General features: G+C 49.6%; 1 protein-coding gene and 1 pseudogene across 3 annotated transcripts in view; both read right to left on the reverse strand.

The window, feature by feature from the left end:
- LOC101003939 (NADPH--cytochrome P450 reductase) overlaps positions 1–18890 on the reverse strand; it is a 79186-nt gene extending 60296 nt beyond the window's left edge. Inside the window, exon 1 of one of the 3 annotated variants that reach the window (XM_009202816.4) lies at positions 18871–18890. In XM_009202816.4, the coding sequence (XP_009201080.2) occupies positions 18871–18884 (14 nt within the window). In that variant the 5' untranslated portion in view covers positions 18885–18890. Of the gene's footprint in view, positions 1–12036; positions 12178–18870 lie in introns of those variants that run through there. The other 2 variants (XM_003895855.5, XM_009202817.4) reach the window with 2 other exon arrangements.
- LOC101004284 lies at positions 3672–4980 on the reverse strand (annotated as a pseudogene).
- Positions 18891–19360: the final 470 nt, after the last annotated feature.

Here is a 19360-nt window from a genome sequence, read left to right on the forward strand (position 1 = left end):
GCCATTAGCCCATCTCAATCTCCCAAAGTGCTGCGATTACAGGTGTGAGCCACCAAGCCCCGCCCTGACTTGTTTTTAACTAATGAACAGAGTAAGTTGTCTAACAGAATACTTTCCCCTCTTATAATGTAATGTACATGTAATAACAAACAGCATGTGGTAAGCACTTACAATAGACAGTCTGCTACTTCATTTCATCCTTACAACACTGCTCTGATGTACAGGAGCTGTAATTATCACAAAGGTTAAAATTCCTTGTCCAACATTAGGGAATCAACAAATGGTGGAACCAGGATTCAAACCCAGGGCAACGGTCTCCAGAGCTATTCTATCAACCATCTGTCTGCCCTTCAAGACCTTTTTAGGACACGGCGAAGTTACAGGTAGACGCAGCCTCACTGGATGACTTGGGGTTCATTTTGCAGCTGACATCCTGGCCACATCATCGGAGGACAGCATTGCCCAAGATGACATAAGCCCTGCAGAAGGACACGGGATTGGTCTCATGTCTGGGTGGAGCTATTCTGCATCCCTGTAACCCTGGTGCTCATCAGACTTGGCATAACATGGGCACTCAATATTTGCTGCTGGTTTTTTTTTTTTGAGACGGACTTTCGTTCTTGTTGCCCAGGCCGGATGGAATGCAACGGCGCAACCTCAGCTCACCGCAACCTCTGCCCCCCGGTTCAAGCGATTCTCCTGCCTCAGCCTCCTGAGTAGCTGGGATTGCAGGCATGCATCACCACGCCCGGCTAATTTTGTATTTTTCGTAGAAACCAGTTTCTCCATGTTGGTCAGGCTGGTCTCAAACTCCCGACCTCAGGTGATCTGCCTGTCTCGGTCTCCCAAAGTGCAGGGATTAGAGGCGTGAGCCACCACGCCAGGTCGGCACTCAGTATTTGTTTGCTGAATGACTGAATGAACAGAATCTCCCAGACTAGAGTCAATGCTTCGCCCTCCATGGCACGGCACACTGGCCCTTCCGCCCGGAAGAAGCATGGGAACAGAGCCGTGCTGCTTTCTAAGGCCTCTTGGCCCTGCCTGAAATCACCTACTAAAGGGCAAGAAACCCTTTCAAATGTCACAGGAAAAAATGGCAGGGGCCCAGGTACAGTGGCTAATGCCTGTAATTCCAGCACTTTGGGAGGTCAACAGGAGGATCATTTGAGCCCAGGAGTTTGAGATCGGCCTGGGCAACACAGCAAGACCCCATCTCTGAGGAAAGGGGAAGGGAAAGGGGAAGGAAAAAGAAAGACTAGTCAAGCATGGTGGCATATGCCTGTAGTCCGAGCTACCCGGAAGGGCTTAAGGAGTTTGAGATTGCAGTGATTAATGATCCTGGGTGACAGAGCAAGTGTCCTGCATTAAAAACAAAAAAAAAGAAAGAAAAAGAAAAAAAGCAGGACACTGCACGTGGGAGGTACTAAGAGATTCAGAACCTTCACTTTGGACTGGCTGCCTCTCACTCTGGCACAAAATCGCTCCTCGCTCTGCCAGATTCTCAAGCTTCACTCCCGCCTGTTAAAGTAATCACTCTGATTCTATTCTCTTGCTCACACCTCCCAAATAAATGCCCTTACAGAATTTACAACTGAGCCTGAACCTCTCAGCCTCTTATCTAGATGGGACCCAGAAAGGGTCACCTGTGGGAACACTCCTGTTCTTGAAAACTGCGCCTCCACCCTGGCCTAGGGCAACATCATGCTTCATCTTGCTGGTCTTTTCCACACACAACAGTAGTCCTGGCACCTCGAAGAGAGCTTGGCATATATATGGCGCTCTACAAACACTTGCTGAGTACAGGGGCTGCTGCCCATTGCTTTATTCAATGATCCTTGTGTAAAGGCCCAGGGAAAAGCACTTTTTAAAAAACAATTTTAAAGATGGGGTCTTGCTCCATCATCCAGGCTGCAGTGCAGTGGTGCAATCATAGCTTACTACAGCCTTGAACTCTCAGGCTCAAGTGATCGTCCTGCTTCAGCCTCTTGAGTAGCTGGGATTACAAGCGCCTACCACCATGCCTGGCTAATTTTTTAAATTTTCTTGTTGAAGAGACAGGTTCTGTCTCTGTTGCCCAGGCTGGTGTCAAACTCCTGGCCACAAGTGATCCTCCTGCCTCAGCCTCCCAAAGTGCTGGGACTTCAGACATGGATCATCGCACCCAGCTGAAAAATACTAACGAGAAACTGATCAGCTTCCTTTTTCCGATAATGTTTGCTATATAATCCCATCCTTCTTTGCCCTGGCATCTAGGAAGCTCTGGGCGGAGTTGTGTGCTCAATTACAAGAGCTTCCCGGGACGGCTTTTTGATACCATCACCTCCTAGAGTCCTTCTCTCAATTACTAGGCTCTCAACTTTCAGTTCCCTCTCCGGTTTTTGATTTGGTTGGGGAAAGCATGGAACTTGAAATTCAACAAACTCACAATGCAGCTGAGCTACGAAACGCCGACAGACCGTGGTTCAAAACCCAGATATGCCACCTACGCACTCTGGGATCCTGGGCACACGATTTACCATAGCCTGTCTCTGGGATGACCATCCTCACAGTGCTATGTTGGTTACATGAGACAGAAACACCCAGCGCAGACACTCAACGGTTATACTCAACCCCTTTTATTTTCACTAGAATTTTCTATTATTCATTTATTTTGAGAATTTTCTATTTTTTGTTTATTATTGTATATTTTGAGATGCGGTCTCACTCTATCACCCAGGCTGGAGTGCAATGGTCTGATGATGGCTCACTGCAGCCTCGACCTCCCTGGGCTCAGGTGATCCTCCCATCTCAGCCTCCCAAGTAGCTGGAACGACAGGCGCATGCCACCACACCCTGCTAGTTTTTAAACACTGATGTTTAAAAACACTAATTTTTAAACAGAGATGGTGTTTTGCCACACGGCCCAGGTTGGTCTTGAATTCCTTGGTTTAAGTGATCTGTCCACCTCGGCCTCCCACAGTGCTAAGATTATAGGCATGAGCCACTGCGCCAGGCCCTAGAATTTTTAAAATAAACAAATTTATTCAAGTCTTCAGCATCCAGGTAACTGATCTAGACGGATTCAGAAAGAGTCAGAATATTCTTCAATTATAAAATTATTACTGAATAAATTATCAACTACAGAAGGAACTTGAGACACAATTTTTTTTTTCAGAGACAAGTGAATATTTATTTTTGTGCCTTTCTTCCTATGTGTATTTCAAGTCTTCTTCAAGGCCCCAGGAATCTCTGGATTCAATTCTGTCCCTGGGCTTGGTCAACTGCTGCAGGAATCTTAGGGAGCCTTGTACAAATGATAGAGTTACTCATTTACCAACATTAAACCCTAGAATAGAAGATGTAACAAAGCAGGACTCCTTCTTCCATGAAATGTGATTTCAGATGAGGCAGCAGCCAATGTAGAAAATCCTGGAATTTTTCCTTGGAACTGGACTGTGATGAGAGGTGCTTGCCATGAACGTAAGCTATTGTCTTTCTTTTTTTTTTTTTTTTGAGATGGAGTTTCACTCTTGTTGCCCAGGCTGGAGTACAATGGTGCGATCTTGGCTCACCACAACCTCTGCCTCCCGGGTTCAAGCAATTCTCCTGCCTCAGCCTCCCGAGTAGCTGGGATTACAGGCATGCACCACCACGCCCGGCTAATTTTTGTATTTTTAGTAGAGATGGGGTTTCACCATGTTGGTCAGGCTGATCTCAAACTCCCGACCTCAGGTGATCTGCCCACCTCGGCCTCCCAAAGTGCTAGGATTACAGGCGTGAGCCACTGCGCCCGTCCAGCCACTGTCTTTCCTTTGACCTTTCCTTTCCAGTTTTTGAAGATAAAGCAGGAAATAATCTTCTCTGAAGATACTTGATAAAAATCCTGCCCCTCCATCCAAAAAACAACACATGCTTCCACTTCATTGATAAAAATTTACTGCAGTTTGGCACCTGCCTCTAGTTCAGCTGGCGGATGAGCTGACTGATGCACACACCCCCAGAAGATGGAGGTGTGCCCATCTCCTTGAGGAAGCCCACTCTATTTCTGGTAGCAAGACGGGCTACTGAGAGGTGGAAAGGGCGCAAGAACCATGAGATCTCCTGGAAATGCTTCTCCGGGAAGGCAATTTCATGAATGAGGTCTTCCAAGCAAATGACACCAAACTTTCCCAGGTGCTCCTCAATCACTGTGTTGTCAGAGGGATGGTCTTATTCTTGACCTTGGCTTGTCCATGTTTCAGAACAAGTTCCCGGAGAGACTTCAGATTTGGAAGTCCCCAGGTCACAAAAGATTCCACTATACGCAGCATTTTTAGGTTCTGGAGGGTGACTTTTACAAAGACACCAGTAAAAATTTTCTTTAGGCGAAGTCTTGCAATGGTTCTCTGCACCAGTAAACTCACGCCATCAATCCTTTCGATGCGTACAACAAAGGCCAACGAGTGTTTATCTGGCGATTCCAAGGCATGAGGTTTCACTTCTAATCGTCTGAGACGCACCTTGTCATGTTTCTGCCACCAGGAATCAGGCAGGAATGATTCCAGTCGCTTAACCCTGAGCCCTTTTCCTTTCCTCTGCTCCTTCTTTGCCAAAAGTGCCTGCTTTGACTGGGTGGCTTCGAGGGCTTGATAAGCCTTCCTCTCTTTCAGGAGATTTTTCTGGAGCCAAAGGGGTTTTTCTTTGCTCCTGCTTCGCCATCTTTCTAGTGTTGCAGCTACTGATCATGCACAACCCCACCATTGACACAAAATGTTATACCCGGATGGAAAACTAACATCCTACCAAAAGTTCCTACTGTACCTTGGAATAATCTTCAAAAGTACAGATCAGGCCAGGCGCAGTGGCTCACGCTTGTAATCCCAGCACTTCGGAAGGCCCTGGCGGGCAGACTGCTTCAGGCCAGGCGTTCGAGACCAGCCTGGGCAACATGGTGATACATGGTGAAACCCTATCTGTACTAAAAATTACAAAACATTAGCCAGGCGTGATGGCGCACACCTGTAATCCCAGCTACTCAGGAGGTTGAGGCACGAGAATTGCTTGAACCCAGGAGGCAGAGGTTGCAGTGAGCCGAGATTGCACCTGCACTCCAGCCTGGGCGACAGAGTGACAGACTCTGCCTCAAAAAAAAAAAAAAAAAAGAAAAGAAAAAAAGAAAAAAAAGATACAGATCAGACCCAATTTTGACATCTGAGCTCAGTCAATATGCAGGAGAAAGCTCAGCAGTAAACTTGGGGGATAGAAGCCATATTTATTCATTCACCCATTCATCCAAGTGCCTACCTTATGCCTGGCATTGTTCTATGCCCCCAGCTTACACTTGCAGAAGTGACAGGGAGGTTCCCTGTTCACTGAATCCACCTTCTAGTCCAACCATATTACCACTAGGGAGGGGAGAATGAGACACCTTTAAGTCACTGTTTATCCTTTATGAAAGCAGATGGAGAAGAAAACACGCATTAAGACAGTGACAGTGACCGGGCACAGTGGCTCATGCCTATTATCCCACCACTTTGGGAGGCTGAGCAGGGTGGACCACTTGAGGCCAGGAGTTCGAGAAAGGCCTGTCCAACATGGTGAAACCCTGTCTCTGCTAAAAATACAAAAATTAGCTGGGTGTGGTGGCACATGCCTGTAGTCCCAGCTACTCGGGAAGCTGAGGCATGAGAATCACTTAAACCTGATAGGTGGAGGTTACTGTGAGCCAAATCGTGCCACTGCACTCCAGCCTGGGTGAAGAGAAAGGAGGGGTGACAGAAGCAGGGTTCCAAGATCAACTAGCAATGGTACCATGGGCAGATCCTGGGACGTGGTGGGGAGGGAAAGAGAGGGAGAATTATGGGTCAGTTAAGGGTCAGTGCAGCAGGAAGTGACAAGGGGCTACAGTAAGACCATAGCAGTAGAAAGAGATTCAAAGGGCCAGGCGTGGTAGCTCACGCCTGTAATCCCAGCACTTTGGGAGGCCGAGACAGGCAGACTGCCTGAGGTCAGGAGTTCGAGACCAGCCTGGCCAACATAGTGAAACCCTGTCTCTACTAAAAATACAAAAATTAGCTGGACACGGGGCCGCGTGCCTGTAATCCCAGCTACTCGGGATGCTGAGGCAAGAGAATGGCTGGAACCTGGGAGGCGGAGACTGCAGTGAGCTGAGATTGTGCCACTTCACTCCGAGTGACAGAGCGAGACTCCGTCTCAAAAAAAAAGATTCAAAGACTAAAAACTTACAGGACTTGGTGGTGGTGGGAGACGCAGAATGGAGAGGAAGGGAAAAGGGACAGGTGTCTTTTGTCCCTGGAGCTTCAGAGTCCAGGAAGTCGGTGAGGCCACAGACAGACAGCGCTCTTGTTGTGCAGGTTTCGGGGACATGGGCCGGGAGCTTTTGATCACCACTGTGACACTGAATGACTCCTGAGTTTGCAAATCACATTATCTAAGGAATGCGTCCAGCGTGTCCACGGAAGACTGTGTGGTTTCGTAAGGGTCTGAAGCCCTTTACCAAAACCAACAGTGGCTTTTCTTCACAAGACCACAAATACCTGCTGGAACATATTCTGATGCCTGGACTGTGTACCAGCCAAACAGCACTCTGAATGATCCCGGGCACCACTGGTTAATACACTCTCCTGTGTATTCAAGAGCTGCCATCCCTGTTTGCAGTGTTGAAAACTCACCCCAGGTGACCTACGGTCATTACACATGAGTTCAGAAAGGTGATCGTAGTTCACATGTTCCTAACCAACCCTGCAAACCTTTGTACAGACCCGACCTACCCAACTCACTGATGATGCATGCCCACAAAGATCGAAGTATCACTAGGACACAGTGCTCTAAGAACACTGGCATCAACACCACAGAGGTGATGTGATGCTGAGCTCAGAAACAGGGCTGTAGGAAAAAGTACCGAAGATAAAACAAGGGTAGATAAATAGAATGACTAAGCACTGGTCCTAACTTTCACCTAGAAATAAATTACATCTGTTCCAAGTTAGAGGACACGCCCCACGGCGCCCCATCTTCCTACTTGTTACTACATCCAAGTAGACAAAAGGCAACTTTTCCCCTTCTATTCTCCTACCAGATGTCTCCCAAAGAATTCAATTCTTATGCTGGACACACTGACTCACGCCTGGTAATCCTAGCACTTTGGGAGGCTGAGGCGGGTGGATCACTTGAGATCAGGAGTTTGAAACCAGCCTGGCCAACACAGTGAAACCTCATCTCTACTAAAAATACAAAAAAAAAAAAAATTCGCCGGATGTGGTGGCACGCGCCTATAATCCCAGCTACTTGGGAGGCTGAGGCAGAATTGCTTGCACCTGGGAGGCAGAGGGTGCAGTGAGCCAAGATCACACCACTGCACTCCAGCCTGGGTGAAAGAGTGAGACTCTGTCTCAAGAAAAAAAACCAAAAAACAGAATTCAACTCTTGGAGAAGAGTCCACAGATTGGCCACAAACATATTCTAGGTTAGCCTTGAAACTGACGCATTTCGGGAAACTATGTGTACAATTCTCTCAGCTATGTACAGATGCTGTACAAAGGAGGTCCGAATGCCACACCCTCCAGCACTCCAATTAAAGGACAGTTCTTAGATATCCCCCTATCCAAGTCACCTCTTTACAAGTGAAATAAATAAGCTTCCCACATCAACAGTTTGCTGCACAAGCCACCAGAAGGATCAGGTTTCCCGGGGCTCTGTTCACAACACATCTAAGCATCAACTGAGTTGCCACACCGCCCAGCATTCAGAATTAACAGTTACTGGGCTGGGCATGGTGGCGTATGCCTGTAATCCCAGCTTTTTGGGAGGCTGAGACAGGAGGCTCACTTGAGGCCAGGAGTTCGAGACCAGCCTGGGCAACATAGCCAGACCCCACTTCTACAAATAACAATAAATAAATAAATAGAGAGAAAAGCAAAGAAAGAAACAAACTGATGAATGTGGCTCCAGTGAACCCAACCAACTGGAGCCACCAATCCGCAAAGAACCATGGTTTGCCCCATGGAATTTCACCATCTCCTCTCCCTCTCTCATGCATACACACACACACACAGAGACGCAGACAGGTGTGTGCAAACTAATCCCAACAAGAATACAACTGACGTAAACGTCTCGCTTGGGGAGGAAAGTCTTTTAAGATGTAGAGCTCTAAAACAGTACAATTACAAATTTAGGCACGGTAAAAATTTCCCAAATGGTTGTTCATTCACCCAGAGAGGATTTTAGGCAGTAAGAGAATATTCAGTCAAGAGAACACTGTTCCTGAGCCGGGCGTGGTGGTGCACACCTGTAGTCCCAGCTACTCGGGAGGCTGAGGCACGAGAATTGCTTGAACTCAGGAAGCAGAGGTTGCAGTGAGCCAAGATCGCACCACTGCACTCCAGCCTGGGTGACAGAGTGAGACTCTGTCTGAAAGAAAAAAAACCACTGTTTCGAGCTAGTCACATAGCCCTGACCTTTTAAAACGCCTCCCCATCTCTTCACATGGTTCCTAAGACCATTTCAGACAAGTGCTACCACGCGACCTCAGCCTCATGCAACCTACACCCTACACGCCCCCAGAGCTGGTGTGCCTGGGTGGGCTCAGAGAACTCCTAGCAATCCTCCGAGACCCGACTCAAACATCACCTCTTCCCTGGAGCCCTGCTGTGGAAACAAACAGCAGGCTCAGCACTAATAAAAGCCTCACCCCATCATCTTGAGAATGAATGCAACACACCGTGCCATTCTTGTCGAATTGTACGCTTGCTTCCCTCCCTGTGAGTTCTCAAGTGCCCGAACCAGAACCTACATATATCCTAAGGCTGAATGTGTGCTTTTTTGTGTGTCATGCTACAGGGATCCAAACAGTGCCAAGAAGAGGAGGAAGGACCCACTGTTGAAAGGGAACATGTTCTCAGCTGTTCCAGAGGCAGGTGGAGTGGGGATTGTTTCTCTGACTTTACTAATGAAGAAACTAAGGTTTGGTACAGATCAGCGGCCTGTGCAAGCAGGTAAGTGACCTCTGACTCTTCTCCCACCTGCCTGGCAGGTCCAAATTTCTGCCCAATGCCAGGTGACAAAACTGCACAGCAAAACAAGTTGTTTTTTTTTGAGGGGGGAGGGAGTTGAAACAGAGTCTCATTCTGTCACCCAGGCTAGAGTGCAGTGGCATGATCTTGGCTCACTGCAACCTCCGCCTCCCGAGTTCAAGTGATTCTCCTGCCTCAGCCTCCTGAGTAGTTGGGATTACAGGTGCACACCATCACACCCGGCTAATTTTTGTATTTTTAGTAGAGACGGGGTTTCACCATGTTGGCCAGGCTAGTCTCGAACTCCTGACCTCAAGTGATCTGCCCGCCTCGGCCTCCCAAAGTGCTGGGATTACAGGCGTGAGCCACTGTTCCCAGCCTAGAATTGGCATTTTAAAGTCTTTTAAGACTGTAGCCACCTGGGAGACTGTGTGCTAATGAGCACAAAATCTTTGGCCAGGTGGTGGGTACCTGTAATTCCAGCTACTCCGGAGGTTGAGGCAGAATTCAAGCCAGGAGAATTGCTTGAACCCAGGAGGCAGAGGCTGCAGTGAGCCCACTGCGCTCCAGCCTGGGCGACAGAGTGAGACTCCATTTCAAAAAAAATAAAAAGAAAATTGTCATTTCTCCATTTCACCTTTTTCTAACTTTAATTTTTAAGTGAGTCTGACATATAATAAAAAGTTAAATCCCAACACGCTCAGCTGAGGCCACACACAGTGCTAGTGCCAGAGCTTGACCTCTGTTTCTCTGGCTCCTCCCTAAAGCACAAGGACGCTGAGGCTCTTGTAGGGGTGGCCAGTCTCTCTGGAACCATGAAAGGTCCTATAAGTTCATGAGCTTCCATCAGAAAAAAAAAAAAAAAAAAAGAAAGAAAGTAGTAAGAAAGCCAGGCACGGTGGCTCACACCTGTAATCTCAGCACTTTAAGAGGTCAAAGCAGGAGGACCACTTGAACCCAGGAATTCGAGACCAGCCTGGGCAACATGGCAAAACCAAATCTCTACAAAAACATTTTAAAAATTAACTGGGTGTGGTGGTGCGTGCCTGTACTCCCAGCTACTTGGGAGGCTGAGGAGGAAGGATTCCTTGAATCCTGGAGGTTGAGGCTGCAGTGAGCTATGATTCCGCCACTGCACTCCAGCCTGCACGACAGAGTGAGACCTGTCTCAGAAAAAAAAAAAAAAGTTCCTTAAGAGTTAAATTATTTTTAACTTGAAGTGTTCATGGACTTCATGAGTAAACGTTCTGGATTTGCCAAGCAGTTTTGATGTCAATTGGCCTGTCTCCCAACTATGCACAGACTTACCTAACACAGATCCTAATTTTCAAGAGGTTAAGGGTGGATCAGCTCAGAGTCAACCAACAGCAGGTCCTAAAATTCAGGTTTGTCAGGCAGCAAACACCCTCTGTGGCATTTGCAAACTCCTACTACCCAGGATGATCCACACCTGATTTTCATTGGCTGTAGTCAATGCTGCGGTTTTCAGGAATATCCCTGGGTTGTTGCGTTTCAAATCTACCTATTATTTTTTTCAAGTGCTAGACCAGAAGAATTTTGGAAAATTAAGACCACTCCTAAGTTTCCACACCACCACACAACTGGCAGCTAGCATCCCATTGTCTGAAATGCAGATGTTGTACAAATACTTTTTATAATAAGCTATCTGCTCAGCGAAACAGTTTCCAACATTAGATGGTATGAAGGGCACAAGTAGCTCAAAAACCACTCTCTTAAAAGGAAAATAAGAACTCCTAAGACAGTCCTCCTCCCAAAAAAAAGGAAGTGGACCTTTCTGGGTTCCCTGGTTTACTAACTGGGCCTTTGGAACTATTCTCCTGACCAAGCCAACCCCATAACCACTCAGAAGGGATTTCCATAGGTAGAACTTGCAAACGGTTAATGAATCAATGCCTTCTCCATAAAACAAGGCCTGAGGAATTACAGCAGTGAACAACGGTGGGGGATACTGGATTCCAGAGGGTTCCATAAACGTTCTGCTTACAAGGAGGATTAAAGTTCTCGATGCCACTCTCTAGGACCCTGTCTTGATCCTCAGAATCTTAACCCTGTGGGGAGAGCAGGGTGGCTGTCTTACTACCCGACCCACTGATCAGGAAACAGAGGCTCCAGGAGGTATCTTGCTATTGCGCCAAGAATCAAAGCCAAGCCAGGGCCACCCAGTCCAGTCCTGTCTCCCTTTGTGCTGGCATCACTCTCCAGCTTGGCCAAGCTCAGAGGGAAGGCAAGGCTGCAGCTTTAAGGGTTTAAGAGAGGAGACAGCCACTTTCATTGAAACAGCCCCAAACTCCTTATTACTGGTCACCAGTTTACACAAGGGTAACTCGCTTTGAAAAACAATACGCAGAAAGTCGAGGTCAAGCTCACCGAAACCTCCACTCTCCTCCCCCTGGCGCCCAAGAGACCTTGAACTCTTACCCAATTGCTCTCCCGAGCTAAGGGTGTCCCGGCTCCCCCAGGAGAGCAGAGTACCTGTGTTGTGGGGGCCGCCAAGACACCTGCCTGCGAGGGGCACTGCCCTCAGGGATGCAGGCCGGACTGGGGGGCTCTCGTGATCCCTCCACTCAGCCCACCTGATGCTGCAGGGTCAGATTTGGGTCCCATTAGCATGCATCGAGCGCCTCTCACGTTAAGTACCCCAGAATTCGCTGCCTCCCGAGGCCCATCGTACAGATGGGGAAACTGAGGCTCGGAGAGTTAAAGTGGCTTAGCCCGGGGGGGGCGGTGGCGCGGGGACTGGACCCCGAGCCCTGAGATACCGAGCCCCGACCCTCAGCCGAGGGCCTGCCGGGCTCTCTCGGCCCAGGCTGTGGAAAAGTCGACCCTCAGGCCGCCACGGGAGGTCAGCTCTAGGGAAAGGGCGACGCGGAGGAGGGCCGGGGTGGGAGCCATGCCTTCCGCCCGAGCGTCGGGCGAGACGCGCAGCGCCCCGGCCCGAGGGCCCACCCCGAAGGGGAGAGTCAGGCGGCCGCGGCGAACTGAGGCGCCCGGCAAACCCCAAGTCCCGGGGCCCGACCTCACTCACCCCGCTATCGCCGCGAAAGCTAGCACTCACCGCGGGCGGCCCGGCTGCTCTCTGGGGCACCTGGGCAGGACGCAGGCCCTCACCACTGAGGCGCTACCACCGCCCGCGCCGGCCGCGGGGGTGAGGGCGTGGCCACTGGGCCGCCGCCCCGCCCACTCGAGCCGCGCGCGCATTCCCGGAGCCCCGCGCTTCCCCCTGCAAATCCGCGCTCTTGGTACGGCCCCGCCACGCCCCCTCGCGGCTCCGCAGGGTCGTCCCGCGGAGAAATGAAAGTGAGTTGTTCCAGGGGTGGCGGAGTCGCCTGGCGACAGCGGCTGCGGCTTCTACAGCTCCGACCCTGCAGTTCACCGGGCCGGCTGCCCACCCTCCCGGGGGTCACCGCAGAACCGTGGCTGTGCGCCCTCAGGTCTAGCCTCCTCCTTCGGGCCGCCGCTAGCTCGTGATCGCCACATTGTCTCCTCCACGGCCCTGTTTCCTCACCTGAAATTGGCGAGGCTTCAGGCCCGAGTCGTCTCCCTGGGTTCCCTCCCAGCCTGACGGCGGAGGGCACTCGTTTGTTTTTAGAGACAGGGTCTCGCTCTGTCGCCCAGGCTGGAGTGCAGTGGTGCAGTCACAGCTCACTGCAGCCTTCAACTCCTGGGCTCAGGCGATTCTCCCACTTCAGCCTCCCAGGAGCTGGAACTACAGGCGCGCCACCACACCTAGCTAATTTTATTTTATTTTATTTTTGCAGAGATGCGGTCTCGCTATGATACCCAGGCTGGTCTCAAACTGGTCTCAAGCGATCCTCCCTCCTCGGCCTCTCAAAGTCCTGCGATTACAGGCGAGAGGCCCCCACAGGCTGCCTAGGGCTCGCATTCGAAGGCTGGCCTGTTGGGCTTGGGAAGTGACCAAGCAGGAGGCAAGCCCTGGATGGAGGAGGAGTTGAGGGATACAGAGAGCTTCTGGGGTTTGAAAAGTCTGGCAGCCTTGGTCGGGGAATGAAGCCCACCTCTGCCTCCTGCTATGGTTTCTACGTTACAGGGTAATGAAGATTGAATGGTATAACCTTTGTTCCTAAAGGATTTAGAGCAGGGCGTTAGTAAGTGTTCTCATCGCCATCGTTATTATTACTACTACTACTATTATTACTAGGTGTGCTGTGAATTCCTTTTGCGACACTGTGCAACTCACTTCTCAGAGTCCCTTCTCCATCTTTTAAAAATAGGCGAGGCGCGGTAGCTCACACCTGTAATCCCAGCACTTTGGTAGGCCGAAGTGGGAGGATCACCTGAGGTCAGGAGTTCGAGACCAGCCTGACCAACATGGCAAAACACTGTCTCTACTAAAAATACAAAGATTAGCCGGACATGGTGGTGGGTGCCTGTAATCCCAGCTACTCAGGAGGCTGAGGCAGGATACTCGCTTGAACCCGGGAGGCAGAGGTTGCAGTGAGCCCAGTTCGCATCACGGCACTCCAGCCTGGGCAACAGAGTGTAATATATATAAAAGAATATATAAATATAATATACAAATATTACATAATATATAATATAAATGTTATATTTGTTATATTTATATATTATATAAATAATATATATTATATAGCATATATATTATTTATTTTTTGAGATGGGGTCTCCCTTTGTCACTGAGGCTGGAATGCAGCCTCGACCTCCTGGGCTCAGATGATCCTCCTGCCTCAGCCTCCCTAGTAGCTGGAATTACAGGCATGCGCCACCACACCTGGCAAATTTTTGTATTTTTATTTTTCATTTTAAAGAAAGTTGATTGAAATTTTTTTGTAGAGATGGTGTTTTGCCATGTTTCCTAGGCTGGTCTCAAACTCCTAGCCTCAAGCAGTCCTCCCACCTTGGCCTCCCAAAGTGCTGAGATTACAGGTGTGAGCACTGTATCCAGCCTAATTTTTTAATTTTTTGTAGAGACAGGGTCTCGCTATGTTGCCCAGGCTGGTTTTGAACTCCTGGCCTCAAGGGATCCCTTGCCTCAGCCTCCCAAAGTGTAGGAATTACAGGTGTGAGCCACCATTCCCATCCACTCTTCATCTTTACAATATTGTGAAAATAGCAAAATCCTACATAAAGAGATTATTACCGTGGCCCAGGTGCCAGGTTTCCTATGTCCAGGAACCGCCCCTCCAACAGGTTGGATGAATGCGGTAGTCCTCAGGGTGGGGCACAATACCTGTCCAAGTAAGGGACTGAATAGGTAACTCCACACTCACCCCACGAGAGAGCAGGGGAGAAATTCATCACCCAGATATCTGATACTCTGTGCCATCTTTTCAACACCCTGTTGGACACCTCTGGATGTCCCAGTGAGGCTTCAAATTTGGACTCTGACTCCATGCCCCCTGCGTTTTTGTGAAACCAGAACTCCAAAAACACTGAAACTCTGTCTGCTAATAATATTATAGCATTACTAAGGAAACATCAGGAAACAGGCATTTTCCCTCTTTCGCCTTTTCCCATTGAACCCATAACCAGGTCCTATGGATTCTATCTCCAGAACCTCCTCTTGTCATCTTTTCTGCTGTCCTTGTTCCAGCTGGGGCCACGTGGGTTCACCGTTCACCTGGATGATCTCAGCAACTTCCTGACTTTTTTGCGGGGGAAGGAGTCTCACTGTGTCACCCAGGCTGCAGTTCAGTGGCACCATCTCAGCTCACTGCAACCTCCGCCTCCTGAGTTCAAGCGATTCTCCTGCCTCAGCCGCCTGAGTAGCTGGGATTACAGACTCGTGCCACCACACCTGGCTAATTTTTGTATTTCTAATAGAGACGGGGTTTCACCATGTTGGCCAGGCTGGTCTTGAACTCCTGACCTCAGGTGATCCATCTGCCTTGGCCTCCCAAAGTGCTGGGATTACAGGTGTGAGCCACTGCACCTAGCCAGGTTCCTGACTATTTATGACACTTCTGGTTTCTGCTATACCCACTGGCAAGGAAGCTTCTTTTTTTTTTTTTTTTTTTTTTTTGGTGACAGGGTCTCTCACTCTGTCACCTAGGCTGGAGTGTAGTGGTGAGATCTAGGCTCACTGCAGCGTCCACCTCCGGGCTTCAAGCAATTCTCCTGCCTCAGCCTCCTGAGTAGCTGGGATCACAGGTGCGCACCACCACAACTGGCTAATTTTTGTATTTTTAGTAGAGACGGGGTTGTGCTATGTTGGCCAGGCTGGTCTCGAACTCCTGACCTCAGGTGTTCCGCCCACCTCAGACTCCCACAGTGCTGGGATTACAGGCGAGAGCCACCACACAGAGCTGAAAGCTTCTCTTCTTCAGTTACTGTCCTCCTCATTGCCCAACCTTCCTGTCTTTCCCTTCCCACTCCCATCCCAAAAAAGCACTCTCACTGGCCAGCTGGGGGGAAAAAAGTAGGTTGCATCCACATCTCACATATTACACTAATATAAATTCCAGATAGATAAAATATTTAAATGATTTTTTAAGGGAGAAGGAAAAAGCCCCCAAAAGTCCATAGGAGAATTGGTGTTAACAATCCCCAAGAGGCATTTCTAAATTATGAAATTATGACATAAACTCCAGAAGCCATAAATGAAAAGATTGAGAAATAATCTGGGCCAGGTACAGTGGCTCACGCCTGTCATCCCAGCATTTTACGAGGCCAAGATGGGAGGATCACTAGAGCCCAGGAGTTCGAGACCAGCCTGGCCAACATGATGAAACCCTGTCTCTACTAAAAATACAAAAATTAGCCGGCAGGGCGCAGTGGCTCAAGCCTGTAATCCCAGCACTTTGGGAGGCTGAGACGGGCAGATCATGAGGTCAGGAGGTCGAGACCATCCTAGCTAACCTGGTGAAACCCCGTCTCTACTAAAAAGTACAAAAAAGTAGCCGGGTGAGGTGGCGGGCGCCTGTAGTCCCAGCTACTCGGGAGGCTGAGGCAGGAGAATGGCGTGAACCCGGGAGGCGGAGCTTGCAGTGAGCCAAGACAGTGCCACTGCACTCCAGCCTGGGCAACAGGGGGGAACTTTGCTCCAAAAAAACTAAAATAAAAAAAATTAGCCAGGCTGGGCATGGTGACTCATGCCTGTAATCCCAGCACTTTGGGAGGCAGAGGTGGGCAGATCATCTGAGGTCAGGAGTTCGAGACCAGCTTGGCCAACATGGCAAAACCCTGTCTCTACTAAACAAATACAAAAATTAGCCAGGCATGGTGGCGGGTGCCTGTAATCCCAGCTACTTGGGAGGCTGAGGCAGGAGAATCGCTTGAACACAGGAGGCGGAGGTTGCAGTGAGCCGAAATCACACCACTGCACTCCAGCCTGGGCGACGGAGTGAGACTCCATCTCAAAAATAAAATGAAGGCCGGGCGCGGTGGCTCAAGCCTGTAATCCCAGCACTTTGGGAGGCCGAGACGGGCGGATCACAAGTGTTAGCCAGGATGATCAAGACCATCCTGGCTAACACTAGTGAAACGCCCGTCTCTACTAAAAAATACAAAAAACTAGCCGGGCGAGGTGGCGGGCGCCTGTAGTCCCAGCTACTCGGGAGGCTGAGGCAGGAGAATGGCGGGAACCCGGGAGGCAGAGCTTGCAGTGAGCCGAGATCTCGGCTCACTGCAAGCTCCAGCCTTGGCGACAGCGCGAGACTCCGTCTCAAAAAAAAAAATAAATAATAAATAAAATAAAATAAAATAAAATGAATAAAATAAAATAAAATAAAAGCAGTGGAGCTGGGCATGGTGGCTCATACCTGTAATCCTAGCACTTTGGGAGGCTGAGGTGGGGGATTGTTTGATGCCAGAAGTTCGAAACCAAACTGGGCATCATAGCAAGACCCCGTCTCTACAAAAAATAAAAAATTAGCCAGGTGTGGTGGTGCATGCCTGTAGTCCCAGCTACTCAGCTGAGGTGGGAGCATCGCTTGAGCCTGGAGGCTGAGGCTACAGTGAACTGTGTGCCACTGCACTCCAGCCGGGGCAACAGAGCTCTCGGCCAACCCCATCTCTATGTTTTAAAAAAATAAAAGATAAATTAAAATGAGAGCAGAGAAACAGGAGGGGTGGGGGCGGTTGCTGTCAAGTGCAAAGCACAGAGGATGGTTGACCCACCTGGCTCTCTTCACTGTCCGAATAACTTCCCCAGACCTTCTTCCTGTCTCCTTGCTGCCCCACACCCCTAGGTCCTCCTAACATGGCCAAAGTTTAACCATGTTACGCAACAGAGCCAAACCCTGTCTCTGAAAAAAAAAAGAAAAAAAAGAAAAGAAAAAGTGGATCCCAGATTAGCTTGGCATTGAGAGAAGCTGGATCGGCTTCCCCCACAGATGCTAGAGGGGTGTGGTTGATCCAGACAGGAGGTGCTCCCATTTCCCCAGGACTCCAGATGTCACACCGGCCTCCGACACCATGTCTCATGTGTCTCCAGTACCACACCATGACCTTTGGACAGGACAGTTCATTTCCCTTGAGAGGCATCCATGAGGGTGCAAGGCAAGTGAGTTTGCAGATTTCCTGGGTTGAGATAACCCAGGGTCAGGGACAAGAACATCACCAAAGTGCAGAAGCACAGAATCTCTATCTGGAGATCAGGGACCAAATTCCAATTAGATGGAACCAAATGCATGGTCTTGGCCAAATATCTTTTTTTTTTTTTTTTTTTTAGACGGAGTCTCGCTCTTGTCACCCAGGCTGAAGTGCAATGGCGTGATCTCAGCTCACTGCAACCTCTGCCTCCTGGGTTCAAGCGATTCTCCTGCTCAGCCTCTCAAGTAGCTGGGATTACAGGCGTGTGCCACCATGACTGGCTAATTTGTTTGTATTTTTAGAAGAGATTCTCCTGCTCAGCCTCCCAAGTAGCTGGGATTACAGGTGTGTGCCACCATGCCTGGCTAATATTTTTGTATTTTTAGTAGAGATGGGGTTTCACCATGTTGGCCAGGCTGGTCTCAAACTCCTGACCTTGTGATCCACCCGCCTCGGTCTCCCAAAGTGTTGGGATTATAGGCGTGAGCCACTGTGCCCGGCCCAGCCAAGTATCTTTTTTTTTTTTCTTTTTTTTGAGACAGAGCCTCTGTCGCCCAGGCTGGAGTGCAGTGGCTGGATCTCGGCTCACTGCAAGCTCCGCCTCCCGGGTTCATGCCATTCTCCTGCCTCAGCCTCCCGAGTAGCTGGGACTACAGGCGCCTGCCACCTTGCCTGGCTAGTTTTTTTGTATTTTTAGTAGAGACGGGTTTCACCGCGTTAGCCAGGATGGTCTCGATCTCCTGACCTCATGATCCACCGGTCTCGGCCTCCCAAAGTGCTGGGATTACAGGCATGAGCCACTGCGGTGGGCCCAGCCAAGTATCTTTATTACGCTTTCTAGATAAGAAGTCAGTGGTGGCCAGGCATGGTGGCTCATGCCTGTAATCCCAGCATGGGGGAGGCTGAGGTAGGAGGATCACTTGAGGCCAGACAACATAGTGAGACCCCCATCTCTCTCTTTTTTTTTTTTTTTAGTGGTGTGATCTCGGCTCACTGCCACCTCCATCTCCAGGGTTCAATTGATTCTCCTATCTCATCCTCCCAAGCAGCTGGGATTACAGGTGCACGCCACCCCACCTGGCAAATTTTTGAATTTTGAGTAGAGATAGTGTTTCACCATGTTGGCCAGGCTGGTCTTGAACTCCTGACCTCAGGAGATCCCCCCACCTTGGCCTCCCAAAGTGTTAGGATTACAGGAGTGAGCCACCGTGCTCGGCCAACCCCATCTCTATGTTTTAAATAATAATAATCATAAAAGAAAATGAGAGCATTTAATAATAAAAGAAAATGAGAAACAGGAGGGAGGCAGTTGCTGTCAAGTGCAAAGCCCAGAGGATGGTTGACCCACCTGGCTCTCTTCATTGTCCAGATAACTCCCTCAGACCTTCTTCCTGCCTCCTTGCTGCCCCACACCCCTGGGTCTTCCTAATACGGCCAAAGTTCCAAAGTTTAACCGTTTCAAAGAGGCGGCCCTGAACAGAGAAAGCAAACATAGCCTTTAGCTATAGCAGATCAGGTTTCCGGCCAGCTGTGTGGCCGTGGATGGGTCTTGGGCACACAGACCCAGGCGGTTGGGTGAGGATTAAATGAGTTGCTGTGTGTGTGACGTGGCCTGGTGCATGCAGCGGCTTCAGAGCCTAGGATGGCTTTTCTCCTTCCTACTTCCACTTACCCCCTCAGTTTCACTCCCATGCTTTGTTCCTCTCTGTTATGCAATCAAAGTTTCAACTCTTCTGGGTTTGCATGCGGGAGCCAGAGTGAGCTTCTGGGGAAATGAGAGGGTGTTTAGGTGAGAGGGGGCTTTGGAAGCCACGCCCTTTCTCCCCCTCTTCCTTCCC

Source organism: Papio anubis, chromosome 4 (assembly GCF_008728515.1).
Source record: "Papio anubis isolate 15944 chromosome 4, Panubis1.0, whole genome shotgun sequence".
Classification (NCBI taxonomy): domain Eukaryota; kingdom Metazoa; phylum Chordata; class Mammalia; order Primates; family Cercopithecidae; genus Papio; species Papio anubis.